Consider the following 18,283-nt stretch of genomic DNA (forward strand, 5'->3'; position numbering starts at 1 on the left):
TGGGGGGGTAGAGCAGGAAAAAGAGCTGCAGACAAAGAGAGTTTGTGTGTTGTATGTATGTATATGTGTGTGTGTGTGTGTGTGTGTGTGTGTGTGTGTGTGTGTGTGTGTGTGTGTGTGTCTGACTGTGGCTTCATGTGGGGAAATCCTTCTGTGAAAGTTTGTTATGTGCATTTTAGTGTCTTTCAGCTGATTGTTTTGGTTTTACGGCCCACAACTTTACTATATTGAGTTGGCCGCCCAGCTCATGCTACTTGACCAGCACCAAACAGCAGACAGGAAAAGCTAGAGACCAGCTGGTGAACATGGTGGAACATTTTGCAGCTAAAGAGTGATGTGAGTTAATGGAGACCAAAAAACTAGAGCTAAAAAGAAGAGTGAATGTTGGATTTATATCCCTCAAGTGGCCAAAAACTTGATTCCAAATTAATTATAATTATGCTAAATAGGCAACATGTGCTGACACATTCACCAGTACAACTTAGGACAGATGATGGGACAGACAGTTTACAACCGTTTCCTCTGTTTGCAATAAAATATAATGCTCTATATCCAAATTAAATTAGGGCTGAATTAACTTGAAAGTTGGAGGTTAACTGACACAAACAATTAAACAGAGGAGTGTTTGTTTTCACTGCTTCCACATTATTAAGCACTCAGATGGGTATATTGGAGCTTTCCATTCATCATAACAACTTGGCTGTTGATGTGAACACTAAGTCGTAAAGTGATAATTATGATAATTTCAATATGACATAAAAACCGTATTAGAATAAATTATCACAGATATGTGTTACCAGTATCAGGAATTAATCTCCCAGCTCAAGCTCTTTTTCTTGTCTGTTTTTTTTTTTTTTTATCTGCATCAGAGATATTTATGTGATAAATGAGTCTAGCTTTAGGACATAATGTGATCATCCCAAATGTCACTTTTCTCAAGATAATTATCATTGATTTTCATGCATTTTAAAAACATTAACATGCCACCAATTAATTAAAGGCTTGGCACAGTTCCAAGGTTACAAACCAGAGGGACAAGATCAACTCAATCAATTCAAAAAAACACAAAGAAAACAGGCAACACAGAGCTTATTTTGTTTGTGCAACTAAGTCCAATGAATGAATTAAAATTAAAAAGTAATTTTGTTACGGCTCAGTAGTGAAAGTCAAGGTGCTGCTGCTGCTGTTAGTGGTGGCACTGGGGCTGCATGAGTGCATGCATGTGTGTGTGTTGTGTCACCAGGGAAAAAAAAAAAAAACATCAGACAGACCCCTGGAGCAGCTGCTGTCCCCAGCATGCCCAATGTTTCACACACACACACACACACACACGCACACACACGTACACACACACAAACACACACTCAGAGATTGTTGCCAGGCTTATGCAACCCCACAGAAAGAATTAAACATTTTATTTACCAACAGAGGATCAGATGTAAAAGTCTTAAGTGTTGTTTAGGGCGAGCGCCTACAATCAGACACGGAGGTTCAGAGAAAAGTGTGTGTGTGTGTGTGTGTGTGTGTGTGTGTGTGTGTGTGTGTGTTTTGAGGGATCTTGGTCATCATTTAGTGCTGAAATTAGGGCCATAACACCTCCAGACGGCTTCGAGTATAAATTCAAACCATCCCTCTTCACATCTGCTCTCAACTCTGATCAGACCCAGACTCTGCTCCACTCCAGCTCATTAGAAATCCTCAAGGGACGGCTTTTAAACACACGTTCTCAAAGACCACGGCTACCTCGAACACGTCCACCAGATGTCTTTTTCTACAGTATTAATCTTTCCTCCTTCTCATCCCTCGCTCCTCTTTAACCATTGCCTTTCTGCCTCACCTCATGTCTGTGATTTGCTCTCTAACTCTTGTCGTCTCCCTGGGGGTCAGATGGACAGATGCGCAGCCCTGTCCTCCTCCACACACACACACACAAACACATTTCTGACCTCATTTCTCCAAGGAGGCCAGTTTAACAGAGCCTATGAAAAGACAACAGCTGTACAGTACAAACACACACACACACAAAGGAAGGGGGACGGGAGATCATATTTTCCTCTTCTTCTTCTTCTTCTTCTGTAAAACTGCACAAACCTGCTAACAGCTGTTGGATTCTTCAGATCGCGAGTTTGTATCTGAATATTCTAGCTACTGTTATCCAAAGCATAGCAAGAGTTGGACAATCTCCTAAATTGATAACATCGCCCCAGTTTCCAATCCAAGTAGCTGTTTGTTCTAAGTTAAAAATTGTCACCATCATTAAAACAGTAAAAGTAATAGAGTCATATTAGAAGAAGAAGATTAGAAGATTTTTTTTTTTTTGTCAAGCTACTGTTTTCAATGTAAAAAATGAACTTTCACACTGTAGCCAGGAGTGTTTTCTTTGTCGTTTTATTCACGGTTCTACTTCATAGACAGAAAGAGGCTTCATCTATAGGCCAAACACACATTTCAATACAACAAGTACAAGGTGCAAAGAACCTGATATGTTCAAAGATACAGTGTGTATCTCTTCGTAACCATTATGAGAAACATGCGCTAAAATGCCCACAGAAATACACACATGACTACAGGCTTGAATTTGCACCTGCTTCTGTAAAAAGCATTTGGTGTGATAAAGTCTTTTGGGAAATTCTGGACCTGAGGGAAGAACACAGCGTCATCAGAGGCTCAACACAAGCTCACTGGGAGTTCAACATCAGGCTCTTCATCACACCACAGTGAATTCATAATTTGGCATGAAATCCAGGAATTTTTAATGTTCTCCAATCACTTTTATTAAACCCGTGGAATAAATTACACACACTTCAAATGAGAGGTCAACTCTTTAAATAACTCCTGGAAGTTTCACATTTTGATTAAACAGCTGCAAATTTCTGTTTCAAAAGATACATCTCTCATTTCAAAATCAACTTAAAAACTGATCAGATCTGGTCAAATTGCTAAAACTGCATTTAATTATCTAAAGGATTTTGTGATTAGTGGGTGGAGTGCAAAACAGCCTCAAAATCTTTGCAGATGTGAGCTGATATGTAGTGAGAGAAACCAGATAATAAAATGCTAAAAACAATGAAATGATATATTATCTGTTTACTGTGTTTTCTTCCTCTAAAGTTTACACAGTGCGTTTAATTGATTTTATGGCCCTGAAACTTGCAAAAAAATATTTTTGAGCCAGCTTTGGAAATGCAATCAACACCTGCAACAACATTTACATTTTGTACAGGTTTCACTGAAACCAATGCTTCAATCATTTTTCATCTGAGGCATCTGCCAGACTGAGGCTAGTGCAGGTGTTGGCTTAGGTGTTTGAGTGCGAATGTGAGAAAAAAACAAAACAAGGAGAAAGTGTCTTAAGCACGCCAAGAGCCAGCGGCAGGAATTAATCCTCATTAGGATCTGGCACCACCACCACCCATCTCTCCCCGTATGAGTGTGTGTGTATGTTTATGTGTAAGACTACATGGCACAGATACAACTGCACAGTAGCATCTAGACTTATGTTTGAAGATCACAGACCCTGGTCAAAGGGTTTTTCCCTGCACATTTATGAATAGGCAGACAATCAAGTGTAAACAAAAACCATGCAAAAATGCCTTCTAATTAATAAAGCGGTTTATATGAATCACCTGTAACTAAGCGTCATAAATGCACAGTGGTGACAGAATTAACTTCACTGCAGAATGAGCTGTTTGTGTAACAGAGCAGGGAACAAATCACTGCCAACCATGCACCATAAAACAATAAATGTTCCCTTTACAAAGTAATTTGTGTATTATTTAATCCACTTGCACATTAACCAAACATTTAAACGTGTGGGAAATTTGCCTTCAATAGTCGTATCAATCTTCTCGTCTAATTTTCTGCAAGAGAGTAAATAATTGTATTTCCCAGAAAACTATTTCTTCAACTTCTTGCCTGATTCTGAATGACTGTCCAGATACTGATACTCTGTGTGCAAAATAACTGGATCACCGTTATATAAACCCTCAGATTTCTGATAATTACAAAGCATACTAATCTGTATGCAGCTATTTCAATTAAACATTCATTTATTTCCAATTAATATTTACCCATCAAATAAATAGCCAATCAGATTGTTGCTCGTGAAATAAATAATTTGACTTTCGACAGTTAATAAAGCACCAAAACAATTAATAAATAAAAACACTGAAGATGCCCAGAAAGCAAATAAAGAAAACAAGAGAGCTGACTAAAGCTAACTGTTCCATTTCTCTCCCTCTCTCACACACACACACACACACACACACACACACACACACACACACACACACTTTAATCACAGTGCACAGACACACACGTGTTTAATGTGGTGTACAGCTTGTTAGACTGTAGCCGAGTTCATTAACTGGATGTTGAATTCTTCACTTTACTTTTACTGGCCAACCGTTTTACAGGCCAGTCGACCACCTGAGTTTCAGGCCATTGATTGATTTATTGACTGTCTAATGAAATGACTGTCTGATTATCACCAATCAACTTCATACAAATTTGACAGTCCCTCAAGCTACTCCTGACAGTCTGATTGACAGGCTTGTTAACTACTCAGCTCTGCAATCCTCCTCAAAGAGCTCTCTAGATTCATAAAATTAAATTCACCAAACTTGATAAAAATTCTTGCAAATTCTTGTCACTTTCTTCTGTTGTTTGCTTTTGATCTACTGCTCTTCTGTATACTGTAATTTTATACACAACAGACTACGTACCAGTTGAATTCATTTGTTCAGTGGTCACTAAAATCAACAGGGCAGACTGTACATCCGGCTGTGTGAAGATGTGACAGTTATATCTGATAACAGAGGACGTGCAGGAAGGAGAGTGTTGTGACTCCAGTGAAGTTGTGTTAATGGATGCAGCAGTTTGGCTGCGTTGCTAGTAAAAGCTGATAAATATTTCAGATCATAAGTCGACAACCAGAGCGTGCATTGCTGTTTGGAGAAACCCCCCTGCTCTGTAGATGCGTATGTACCTCAGGTGGAAAAAGCCTGTATTATTAATATTCACTTTTCAGGTTATGAAACTCTGTGATTGCGTTTGGTCCAACAATATCTACAGTGGTTGTGATGCCTTTTCAGGAGATGCACATAGTTAACTTCTTCAAACTAATAAAAAAAAAAAAAAAAAAAAAAAAAAATACAAGTCTTTCTGTCACATAATATATTAAAATTATAACACACACACTATCCTCATATTGTGGCCATAAAATAATTTTAAAGCACAGTGGTAAATTTTTGAAGAGAAATATGATGTTGAAGAAGAACTGAGTCCATGTACTGTAGCTCTGTTGACGGCTGTTCAGGGTGGATGTTGGCGCAAACCTGCTAAATATTTTAAGAATGTAAAAGTACTGGTGTCTTCCCCATATTCTTTCAGCAGTAATGGGAGAGACAGCTAGAAAACCGCTACAGAAAATATAAAAATAACATTAAAAAATATGTATTTCAATACCTCCTGCAAAAGGCCCACTGCTTGTATTTGGTGCTGCATGCTAACTGTGTGTGAAGTTCCCATTTTAGGTGCAACAACAGTTTGTTTTGTGTGTCAAACGCTACTGTTAATGTAAGTCACTGGCATGCGGAGCAAAGCAACTAATAAATGACTCACAGGCCAAAACTCTCCCTCCATCACTACCTCTTTCTCTCCCGCTCTCCTTCTTTGCTTATAACTGGAAGCTTTCAGCGGAAAACGCTGCTCTTTAATAATTTGCATTCATGTGTCATCGTGCTGGCTACAGGCACTATTGGCTCTCAGCGATGGCTGCTGATCCAACAAGCGCACAATAACACTTTCAACAGAAATCCAAGTCAAGCGTGATGGTCTAAAAAATGAGTTATCAGCAAAAATAATCAGCTAACAGGAAATATACGGAGACACGTCTGAAACGGTACAACAATGGTGGCATGTGAGCAACAGCCTGAAGGAGCAAGATGTGCCAGTGTCTCACATGCACGGACGGATTATGAGACAACAGGCTCCCTATCACAACGTGGCTCTTTGCGGTCATTTTGCATCTCTTTGAGGGTGTTTTGTGTCTTTGAGGTTATTTAGCATCTTTTATAGTCATTTAGTGTCTTTTAGTAGTTGTTTTGTTTCTCTTTGTAGTTGTTATACATGTTTGTGTCTTTAAGTTGTGTTTCTTTGCAGTTCTATTGCATCCCTTTGTTGTCATTTTGTATCTTTGTGGTCATTTAATGACTTTTTGGGTTTCTTGTGGTTGTTATTTTTTGTCTTGTAGACATTTTGCCTCACTTTTTGTTTTTTTTGCATCTATCTGTAGTTATTTTGTTTGATTTTGTAGTTCTACTCCTTCCTCTCCAAAGTTTTTTGTGGTTGTTTGCTTGATTTTCCATCACTTCGGACAGAGGCGCTGACCCTGGAGCCTGTTTACCACCTAGGTCCCTGGGCCTGTGCCCAAAAGGCCCGTCATTCACCCATGCTGACATGTGGTATGAGGTCTGGCTTACATGCTCACAAACATGTAACACACATACACCCTCTCACACACATGCACATGTATCCTGAGGCTGACTAGTGGTTAACATATGTTCATTGTGGTTGAGTAGCAACAACCTGTTTGGCACCAAGATAACTGACCTCCTGCTTCTCTCTACCTCGCCCTCCGAGCACAAGACGAGCTTCAAGTCTTCAAAGTCTGTGTTTGTGTATGTATGTTTGTATATTGTTCATCCGTCAAAAGAGCAGATGTGTGTCTGCTGTCACCGTGTATCAGTGTGTGTGTGTGTGTGTGTGTGTGTGTGTGTGTGTGTGCAACAGTCTCTATCCCCACCGCCACATCAGAACAGTTGTAGTAACACCTCGGGTCCCCAGTCCATGGCTGTCTGAGCCACAGCGAACACAGCCGCCCCGAGTGTAGCAGACAGCCCCCACACTGCCATCTTCACCATCCTGTTCCCCTTCCCCCACAGCTGGCCTCGGTCCCGGGGCAAAGCTGCTTCCAGGCCTGAGTGTTGAGAGGCTACGAGCACAAAACGAGGAGGAGGGGTCAGACAGCGAGGAGCAGACACACAGACCGGTCAAGATGTTTTATAATGCTCAAAGCTGAACCAAAGGAGCATCAAGCTGCATTTTGTTAGTGGGATTGAAAACCAAAAGAGGTTCAAGGAATGTCAAACAAAATATCACAATCAATCAAGTATAAAACAACCAATCCGGACCCATGAACACTGCTTAATAACAGCAGCACTCTCAGTTTTATTAACTTGAAGGCCAAATGGTTAATGTCTTAACGTCTCGGCAGCCGGTTTAATGAGCACATCTAGCTAAAACTAAAGTAGCCTAATACAGCAGTCCTGCAATAAATCCTGTCTTCATGAAGGTTCATCAATGTTCAGTTGTTGTTGAGAGTTTTAGAGGGATGCCAATTCAATATGTGTTAACAAGTTGTATCAGTGAGGGTAGATTAAATATTAAAGACACCTCTAAGTATAAACAAATACATGACAGAATGATCACACAGTTACATCAACAGCTCTCTACAACAGTTTAACTTATAACTGAATATTACAATCTTTATGGAAACTGGATTAATTGCAGAGCTGTTGTATTAGACTACTTTGGTTTAAGCTAGGCAGACCAAATAAGTGTACAGTCCTTAAATTTTCAGCCCTGTTTCATTTGGTGAAACCCAACAGGAAATTATGACACTGAGCACAGAAAAAACATCTTAAATTACTCTGTCAATAAAGCACCAGAAGAAGAGCTTGTGTATCTGTTTACAGCCCAGCCAAACAAACCGCCGGCTGAGAGTCTTCATCAGTTCATGTTGCTTTAAATAGTAACTGAATACCAGGTTGAAAGGCAGCGTTTCACTGCCCTCTATGGTTGAAGGTTTCAAGTGTTTTGCATTTCTGACAGAAGAGCTAGAAGTGCTGTGAGAGGAATGCTACGTTGGACCTGTAGCCACATCTACCTCTGACGTCACAGTGTGCTGACACACCTTGGAGAACACCTCAACATCACTCCTGCAAGGTGAGAGGTTGGAACTACTGGAGGTCAAAAAGATTTTCAGCTGCTTCAGAGTTGCTCTCTAATGTTAAGTCTATAAGGCTACCTGACACAGTAATACTGAACTCATGTTCAAATGTTGTCCTTAACAATATGTGAAAGCGTTTGTCTGCATCACCGAAGTGTGTGCATGCATCAGTTGAATCCGGTTTGAGTATATGCAACTTGAATCAAACACAGGAAAGAAGGACTATCTGCCAGTAACAATAAGATGTACTTTGCCAAAACAGTCTTAACTAAAGATTCATTTGTTTTCCAGATATTTTGACTGCATCTAAGAGCTTTCATCAGCAAACTGTCAAACTATTATTCCCAAGCTCAAGAACGAACTTTCACACTCAATAAATACTACTATACTACATTACACACATACACTGAGCAGCTACTGCTGAAAAGATGCAAACCATCTGAAATGGGGTTTAATATGGAAATCTCAAGGATTATCTTTTTAAAGTCCACTAGTCAGTCAATATTTATCTCTGGTTTAAGATTTACACGCCAGCTTATCTCCGGGGCTTGCTGACTCCAATTCACTGTGTGCCAAAGTGAAATCAGGAGGTGCTATAGATCGGCCCTCTGTCTGTCCATTATGAGTTTTGTCTCGGATGCTGCTAATTGAATTTTGATGAAACTGCTGGGAATGATGTGCATTAATTTTAATAATACACTGTTTGGCCTGAGGGGAATGCTAGAACATGTTTTTGATTGCCTGTACATCACAGACAATATGTCAGACGCCGCTGATCAGATTTTCACAAAACCTACGGGAATAATGCATCTCTTTGTTCTGTTCTGGCACATTTAAATTTGCACTTGATTGGTCTGATGGGGGTGCTACAACATTTGTTTACTTGTTATTGATTGGCCCAAAGGGGGGCAGCGTTTGTGGGGGATGACATATTTACTGTTGCCTTGTTTTGAAGAATTGTGCTCCCATGTAGAGCACAAAAAAAAAGTGAAGAACTGTGGATCCATCAAACGATTTTGGTTGGGTAGAAATGTTTGTTCTTAAGATCTCACAGTCGATATTCATCTTTTCCCGAACCTCAAAGAGCATCCAACAAGAATTCACAATTTCTTCACTCATCTACAGAGGCGCCTGTACGGTCTGTATGTGTGGAGTCTTTCTTCAGAGCCAGTAATAAGATTACAGTTACTATTTTTACCTTGTCTGGAGGTGGTGGAGCCCTGGGCCTTGGTGAGGCGTTGAAGAACAGAGTCTGGCCTCTGGTGGAGGGTGGAGAGCTGAAACGCCTGGAAGGTGCTGATGGACAAACTGGAGAAAGAAAAAAGAGGAAGAAAAGGATGAAAAAGAGTCAGGTCTGAGGTGAAGCATGAACAGTAGGAATGGGGGGATGGAGGGATGGAGGGATGGATGGAGGGGTGGAGGGGTGGAGGGAGGGATGGATGGATGAATGGATGGATGGATGGAGACAGATAAGGCAGAGAGTTATTGACGATTTGAGAAAACTGCTAACTCAGTAGTTCTTGTGTATAGGAAGCTGTGCATTATGGGACATCAGTATCAGTCAGTCAAGGCCTCATGTCAGTGATGTCACTTCCTGCCCTGAACAATGACTGTAGGTAATGCTGAAGGTCACTGACAGGGAGAGAGAGAGATAGTGGATACACAGAGAGAGAATGTAGCTGTGTGTCTGGTTTCCTCCTCAGTGATTCAAAATACATGGTCGCACACACACACACACACACACACACACACACATACACACACACACACACACACACACACACACAAACAAAATGGCCTGTATGTGTCAGCAGCACCACTGAATCTTGATGTGTTTTTCTAGCACCTCCTCTTGGTAACTAAGGGAATTACATCACACCACCTATAGCCAGACGTGATCTGATGAAATTATTGAGCACAAATAAGTGAAACCGCTGGAGCAATTATTCAAATAATTGATTAGTTGACTGGCAGAACACTTATAAATGACAATTTTGATAATTGATTAATTGTCAAAAGTCAATTATCAAGCAAAAGTGTTCTCCTCCTCCAGCTTCTCAAATGTAAATATTTGCTGCTATTCTCTGTTTCTTATTCTTGTGGATTCAATATATTTGGATTTTGGATTGTTGGTCAGGTAATATGAAGACATCGACTTGGGCTCTGGGGTATTCTGGCATTTTATAGATCAATCGGTTAATCGATTAGCCAACTGGCAGATTCATAGTCGTAGTTGGAGCGCTGGAGGCATGGCAGTTGCTCAGGAAACTATGAAAGCAAAAATGCCATGCAGATGGAAAAAAAATGCTGAAAATGCATGTTGCGTTTTGTCCACTTGCTTGGGTTGTTTGACGTGAAGCTGACTGCTTATTTATACAGCCAAAATCACAAATATGTCCTAAAGAGCTTTATAATCTTTTTTTTTTTTTTTTTTTTTTTTTTACAACAAGTAAACCGTCTATCTCAGTTTTCTCTCACATACAGGTACTAAATTTTAATGTCATTCAGCTAATATGAACTCACACTGTGTCAGCAATAAGAAAAAAAAAGACATTGAAACTGAATATTTAATTGTTCATTTAACCCCCTTCGTTGCACTGTTTTTAAGCCTGGAGTCACTGCATGGTGCCCATTGTGTTTACTCAGTAGTATTACCATTATGATTCATCATTTTCATTTCAATTTTTGTCTCCTCACCTCTTGCGAGACTGCAGTGCTGCCCGCTTGGCCAGTAATGATGGAGGGTACTGGTTGAACAGGTCCTGGGACTGAGCGATCAGAAGTTCATATGGGAGGTCCTGAGGGATGCGGGAGAGGAGGTGGTGGACCATGGCCATGTCACACTCTGTCTGCTTCACGTCCTTCTCTCTGTGCAACACAATCTGAGGAGGGGAGAAGGAGGGGTTCAAAGTTTATCACTGTGGTAAAATGTGAATTAGTTTCTACATATTGTACTTTAGCTGCTTTCAGTTCTTCTTGTGAGCGCACAGAAGTGAAACAGGCAGAAGAGTTAACCCCCCCCCATGCTGTGCGTTGTACTCAGCCTTGGAGGAAACATGAACTACATTCTGCTTTGTTGTTTCACACACTTCAAACAGAGCTCTCCCTCTGCCCAGCCCCTACACACACACACACACACACACACACACACACACACACACACACACACACAGTGCAGACCAGCAAAATGTGCACAATTGTACACAATAATAAATGTGCACAAAACCCTTCAGTTAAAAAAGGCCTCTTCACAGACACATACATGTTCCAGCAGGAAACATTTGTGCCAAGCAGTGATTGTGGAAGCAGCCAGAGGACTGAAGAGGCAACTGCAGAGTAGAACAACTGAAAAAAGTCAGAGACATAAAAAAAAAAAAATGCTTCTCCTTTTTAATCTGTTTCTCTCCAACCTTCTCCGTCAAACATCAGTCAGCTTTCCTCGTCACTCTGTTTCCTGACGCAGCCCTCATCCTTTATCCTCTCCTTCTCCTTTGTATCTCTCCCTCTGTCCCCTCTTTTCTCTGTACCCATCTTTCCCTCTCTTGCCTCTGTTCATTAGGAGGTATCTAATTAACTAGTCCAGTGACTTCACAGTGCTCTGCCTCACTGTCTGTGCGTGTGTGTGTGTGTGTGTGTGTGTGTGTGTGTGTGTGTGTGTGTGTGTGTTAGTGGCAGCATGTATTCATGTGTGAGCATCCTGGATTACAGGCAAAAGTAAGTCACAGCCTCTTGCTCGTGTTTCCTGTCAGCTTCACCATCCTCTCACCGTGGCAGCAAGGTAGATGGGCATCAGTGGATGTGAAGCCAGGAAGAAGTCGTAGAGTCTGAGGGTGTGTCTGAACTCTGACAGGACGTGGCCGTACCATGTGATGAGCCAGGACAACGCAAAGATGGTTCCCACCTCCGCTCTAAAAGAAAAGCCAAATATATAAAGTGAGGTCAACACAAACAAACAAAAAGAACAACTAGGCAACTAATGCCAATAGTCTGATATGTTTTCAAAGCTTTTTTTTTCTCAAAGATTTTTTATCTTTCATTTTATCTCATTATTTTCTTTTTTTATGTGTTTTTTAAAAATTGTGTTATGTTGCTTTTATATCTTGCCTTTTTATTTTCATTTTTTCCACCCTTTATTTAAGCCCAAAAGCCTCATGAAAAATATAAAAAGTCCCTTTAAGTGTGTTCTGGCCACGATAGTATTGGCATTGAGCTGAAAAGTAATAACAGAAAACAGAAAACAGAAAATAAATACATAAAAGTGGCAATAAAAATCATACAGCTATAAATGGGCACACTACACTTGATTTCCTATCTTCCAGGCAGCCAGTGGCCTCATTGGCAAGAAATGAACTCAAAACTTGCTTGACACAGGTGACCCACCAGAGGGAGAAATTCTCTGCAAGCAAGGATTTCATACTGGAGTGAAATTAGTGAAAACCAATGGTTGATTGGAAGGCAGTAATTTTTCTTAAATCTACTGGTGCACTTAGAAAAGCAGTGATATGAAGTAATTTATAATGAATTGGATAAAATGTGAAAAACCACCAGTATGATCCTTAAAAATATGATCCTTAACCAAATATCACAACATTCCTATTAATTTTTTTTTTTTAAACTAGAAGCAGGTCAAAGTTATCAATCCGATGATGGACAACCAGAGAAAGGTCAAAGAGGACATTCGCATCCAACGTCACAGTTCACAAGCTCTCTCCATGTACAACCACCCGTTATCATCATCATGTGGCCACTTCACAAAACTACAAAGCTAAAAAAGAAAAACACCCTGGATTCATATTAATTTGTCACACACACTCAAGTTCAAGACAGAGCTCAAGATGATTCTCATTCCCTTTTATAGTTTGGCTTAATCCCAGCGTCATGAAACACTGGGGCTACAATATTGTGTCAATATCCCACCAACTTCTAAAGTACTTGCCAAAATACATTTTCTTCACCTTCCCATACTGTTTATAACCCTCCTTTCAGTTGCGTGGTTACATAAACAGATAGTTATTTTAGACAGAGTCTCTAGCAAATTGGAGACTGAGAGGTTGTTGATAAATATTAGATAGGAACATTCACGGAGGAGGAGGGGAAGGGAGTGACAAGTAAAAATATGTCTGTGTGAGTGATGGACAGGGGGAGGGGTAAAGAGAAGGAGCAAAGGGCAAGGAGCATGTGTGATGGGAGGGACGGAGAGATAAAATGTAGTGGAAGAGGGAGAAAACAAAGAAACAGCAGGATGAAGGGGGGAGAATAAAAGAGGCAGAGATAAGAAGGAAGGTAAGGGGAAGAGGAACTGTGCACTAAAAAGAACATTTCGAGCTTTGAAGTGCGCTGTTGTTTATCCTGCCGTTTTTCTGCGAGTGCAGTGTCTTGTTTTTTTTGTGTTTGTGTGAGCTTGTATGCGAGTCGACGGGTAGATTGCGAATATGAAGGTTGCCAGCACAGCATCAATTATGAACAGGCAACAAGACAGCAAAGGTACTGTGGATGCAGGCGTACACACACTTGCACACACCAACACACAAGCACACGCATTAAAATACCTTAGAGGGTAATTCATTGATTTGCAACAATTCCAAACCCAGACCTCACTACACAGCCCAACATTAACCTGCAGTAACTGGCTGTATCTTAAAATGATTTTATGTCTCTGTTGTTTCAATGCCCTGCAAATGGATCATGTATCATTTTGGCTAATTACAGTGTAGGACATCACAAATAAAGGTGATGGCGCACACCTTGATGGGACTCAAAGGCCTCTGAAACAGCTGTTGGACCATCTGACACCAGAACTCCCCAATGAGATGGATGCATTTTTCAATTTTTGCAAAAACACTCAGCACTTTGTCTCAGGTGAAAGTCAACACTTTGGTTCCCTCTAGTGGTGCTTACTTACATTGCATTACTTTCATTTGGCACAGGTTTGTCCAAGTGACTTACAATCAACTTGACAAGAACAAAAACTGGTTGCCATTAAAAACTGTTTAACAAACAACTAAAAGTGTGTACCTGATCATGAAGTCATGTAACTCTGTATCGACTTGTTCCAGTATAGGCATCAGGTAGTTTAAAATGTGTTTAGTGCTGTCCATGGTAGGATCCATAAAATCCCTGCAGACAGAGAAGACAGACAGAAGTTATATAAATATTACTGCTAAATCATTTGGAACACGACCAAAAAACTTTGGGTTTAATTGAGCTGATTAAAAGAATAACATGAAATTGTAGATCAGTCGATATATTAGGAGAAATATACAACCTGAGGTGATAATTGGATAGTGTGTCCAACATGGCGATGGCCATTCGCTCCCCAACTACCAGCAGCAGAGTGACAGCCACATCATGGTAGCCCTGGTAGTAATGGAGCTGAGGGTTGTGTTTCAAAACCTCCAGTATGATGTTAATCAGCTGCTCCTGCAGCACGGCTCTCTCTGTGGCTGGCATACCTGAGAGAGAGGATCAGCACATTCAACCACACGCAATGCTGTTAAACATGGAGACAGCCGTGGGTTCTCTCACACACACTTTGATAAAGGCCTGAGCAGCCACTAGGACAAGGTGAAGAGCTTCATTGAAACGCACTATGTAACTTTTACATTACAGTATTATCCCATTCACAATCTGCATGTAGCAAAAACAACACATCCAAACATAAACCTGGGAAATGTCTGTGTTTATCACCATTGTGAAGAGGTGAACATGGATTATTGATCCCAGTGTGGCTGCTTATAACCCATGTTTTTTACAGTTGTGGTATAAAACATGACTTTGTTTTATACAACATGTGCATAAATATTCATCATCAATATATTCTGCAATATATTCTGCATCTTAAGATTTGTTGAGGAGCTTAGTATACAGACAGAGATCAGCAAAATTAAGAATCTAATGTGATGAGCTTTCTCTCGTTCCCTGCTGGGTTTTTCATTTTTAGTTAGCTTTTCTGTTCATTAATTATTAATCCTTGTCACATATCTGCATATAGCTGTACAGGGTTTAATAAATGGCACTGTGAGTTATGCTGCTATCTTTAGAGATAACACAGAGACACAGACACACACAGACACACACAGACAGACACACACACACACACACACACACACACACAGACACACACACAAACACACACACACAAACACACACCTTTAGGGAACCGCTTCATGGACCTCCTGACATCCAGGAGTACCTGGTTGTAATCCTTGTGGTTCTCTCTCACATCTCGACCTGCAACAGAAGAAATATGAAATTATAACTGTTATTAGCATCAGCAATAACAGTAGTATTGTACAATACGCGTACAACCAGTAAATATTAACATCAATATACCACTAACCAGGTTTATATGGTAGCTCATACACATTGATGTTGAGAAGTTTAGGCCAGACTTTTCTCCTCAGTTCATCAGTGAGCAGTCCTCCTTTAGTGGCTGCTGCTCTCCTCAGGGTCTCAATGTCCACTGGATCACTGTACGTTGAATAGTCAGAATTGGGCAATGTTCAGTGTAATGCATTAAGTTAAAGTCTGCCCATGCACCAAAAAAAATAAAATCAGTGAATTCACTTCAGGAATAAAGGGCCATTTTCTTTATTGTAATGCAGTAATGACAATCTTAAACTCAAGACAGTCAGATTCAATTGCTATAATCCCTCTAAATTTTCCTGACACTGTGGCGTCTGTCCTGCACTAATGGCAGCGTGACACGTGTCCACGTGGTGAATAATAAGGTGAACTGACAAAGAAAACTGTTGTTTTGATTTTGTGCAATCGTTTTAGCTGAGCCTTTGGGTGCATTACGTCAATACATAAATTTTGTTCAGTTCTGCATTCCTGTGCCATTTCACGTCCTCATGATCATCGCCATGCTATTCCTCTGGGCACATGCAAGTATCCCTCATGTGTGAAATTAGCTTAGCAGGGAGTGATGGAGGTCACTGTCTGTGGATAAATGCATGCCATTTAATTGCGGAACAGTATGTTAGATTAGCAGAGGGAGAGGGAGAGCCATTCCCATGTGGCCTGTTGCTGTGGTGCTAATGGAAATATAACTGAAATATAACTTTTTGGGATTCTAAAAGCAGATGGTTTGGGGATGATTCTTTGGGAAAAGTTATTGATCTGTGAGAATTCGTAAATCTTAACATCCAGTGTCAAAGGAATCATTTTTTGAGATGCATTTCACCACTATAACACCATGCTTAAATTTGATCTATCAACACTTAAGTGTAACTGAGTCATTCAACGTCAAAGAACAGAAAACCAAATTATACAATACACAATATGTGTAACTAAAGCAGTTTTAAATGAGAAAACAAATATGGCATTCAGGGCAGAATAAAGAGCAGACTGTAAATAATCATATAATTCTAACCTTATCAAAGCCTGATGGATCTCAGCCAACTTCTGTTTCCTCCCACAATCTTGTTCTGTGAAGGAGATGAGTGCGAGTGTGGTGAGTGAGAGAACAGAGAGATGGATAAGGGAGAAAGAAACATTAAAGGGGTGAAAGAGAGACAGAGAGGAGATAGTGGGAGGAAAACAGGAAAGGATAAGGATGGTGGAGAGGGACAGGAAGATGTGGGGAGAGAAGGATGAAAGAGAAGAAAGACATTGGGGGGTCATGCTGAGATTATAAAGAGAGGCAATTATTTGAATGAAACACAGACACACAAATTCAAAAATAAGACTGCAACTGAGATTATTTTCACTGTCAATTGTTCATTGATCCCTGAATGATTATTTATAGCCCATTTTTGTCTGGCATGCAAACAATATCATTACGATGAATCTACTGATCATAATGAGTCACAAATATGGCCGACAGTTTGGATGAAATTCAAAGTATAATCTTAAGTGTTTGAATGGCTTAAACAAAGATCCACTGCTCAGTTCTCTTCTGGCACAGTGAATAAATGGATCATTTCCATCTCTTGTCTGCCTGGCTGTCAGCTGCAAGTTTCCAAACTGTCCAATGTGGCTGACAGGCTGCCACGCAAGCACCACTTGTAGATATGTGGCTGAAGTTTACTCTCACAAAAGCCGTTTCAACAAAACCACAACAGGCAGGTTAGATGTAGGTCAGAAATCGGTGGACAACTTGTGACTGGTGTCTTACAGTTTGTGTCAGCAGGTTGCAGTAATAGTATTAAGTTCTCTTACGTTTCAACTTGACTCCTCGACCGGTCAGTTTTCTGTCTGTAGGCACCGTAAATCGATATAAAGGGTGATTTTAACGACAGAACTGTGTTCGTGTGACTACACTGTATTTTGTATTTACTGTACGCGTATTAAACACTATTTAGCTAATGTGTCTGTGATTGACTTACCTCCTGTGAGGGATCCATTCCCATTCACCCCAACTCCGGCGTTTTGTTTCTTCCTCTTGAGCCTTTTCATCCCCTTTAAAAACTGACTACCAAATGACGGAATGCGTGTTGTGCCATAGGCAAGTTAAAAAATAAAAAAATGTGTCACTAAACAGATAAAAACGCTGAAAATACCTGGCACAACGACAACGTCTCTCACAGCTGTCTCGCTACAGGAAGCAACCTACCTTGACATTCCACTGCTACGCTGCAATTGGTCAGAAATGACACGTGACACCGCGCATGAATACTATTGGTTTTCCTTCGACTCGCACCGCAAACTAACTTTATTGTAGTTGTTTTTTTGTTTTGTAGTTCTGTGGGCAGTGTTTGTTTTGCTATGTATAACAAATGGTAACGCTTGGTTGAAATGTGGTTAGTGTAGCGGTTACTGTTACTGTTTTCAGGCACTACACATTAAATGTAAGAGGAATTAGAAAGTCTTTGGGCTGTAATGGAAGAGTCTGGGCCCCTTTAAGTGCATGTATCGTGTGTATTAGTTGTTTATTTATTTATTTTACTTTTTTCTTAGAATGTATCATCATAAGAATGGGGAAAAACAACTGGCAGAATCCACACAAACAAAGGAAAACCACAATACTACTTGGAATATATTATATGAAAATGTATTTTATTTTAATGCAGTGGCTTAAGTGCAATGAATGGATCTGACGGTGTGATTGTACATCCATTATAACTACATTAAGCCCATATAAATAAAGCCACCGGTTTTCTTGGTTCCCTGAATGTCAGATAAAGGTTCATCTTAGGACACACAAAGGAATCTGCGCTGCCCTGAGTTTTGCCCCTCAGGTAGCGCTTGGTAGCATACAAGCTGTTGCTCATGGTGGTAAATCCAAACCCCAGTTATGACCCTGACCCCCGACAAACAAATGTGACATTT

General features: G+C 40.3%; 1 protein-coding gene across 2 annotated transcripts; it reads right to left on the bottom strand.

Annotated features, from left to right (window-relative positions):
• Positions 1-2,372: 2,372 nt before the first annotated feature.
• Positions 2,373-17,595, bottom strand: LOC111662384 (TBC1 domain family member 20). Of its 2 annotated transcripts, XM_023416241.2 has the most exons (11): positions 17,341-17,595; positions 17,174-17,209; positions 16,386-16,440; positions 15,351-15,481; positions 15,161-15,241; positions 14,277-14,463; positions 14,027-14,128; positions 11,778-11,919; positions 10,709-10,893; positions 9,210-9,319; positions 2,373-6,994 (listed from the first exon to the last, which is right to left on the bottom strand). In XM_023416241.2, exons 1-11 carry the CDS (start codon positions 17,408-17,410, stop codon positions 6,813-6,815), a joined length of 1,281 nt encoding a protein of 426 aa, XP_023272009.1. In that variant the 5' UTR covers positions 17,411-17,595; the 3' UTR covers positions 2,373-6,812. The 2 variants fall into 2 exon arrangements, with proteins under 2 accessions (XP_023272009.1, XP_023272010.1); XM_023416242.2 differs by lacking the exon at positions 17,174-17,209 and having other exon boundaries at positions 17,341-17,589.
• Positions 17,596-18,283: the final 688 nt, after the last annotated feature.

Source organism: Seriola lalandi, unplaced genomic scaffold (genome assembly GCF_002814215.2).
Source record: "Seriola lalandi dorsalis isolate HSWRI2012SDOR001 ecotype SW California unplaced genomic scaffold, Sedor1 jcf7180002054562, whole genome shotgun sequence".
NCBI classification, from domain to species: Eukaryota; Metazoa; Chordata; class Actinopteri; order Carangiformes; family Carangidae; genus Seriola; species Seriola lalandi.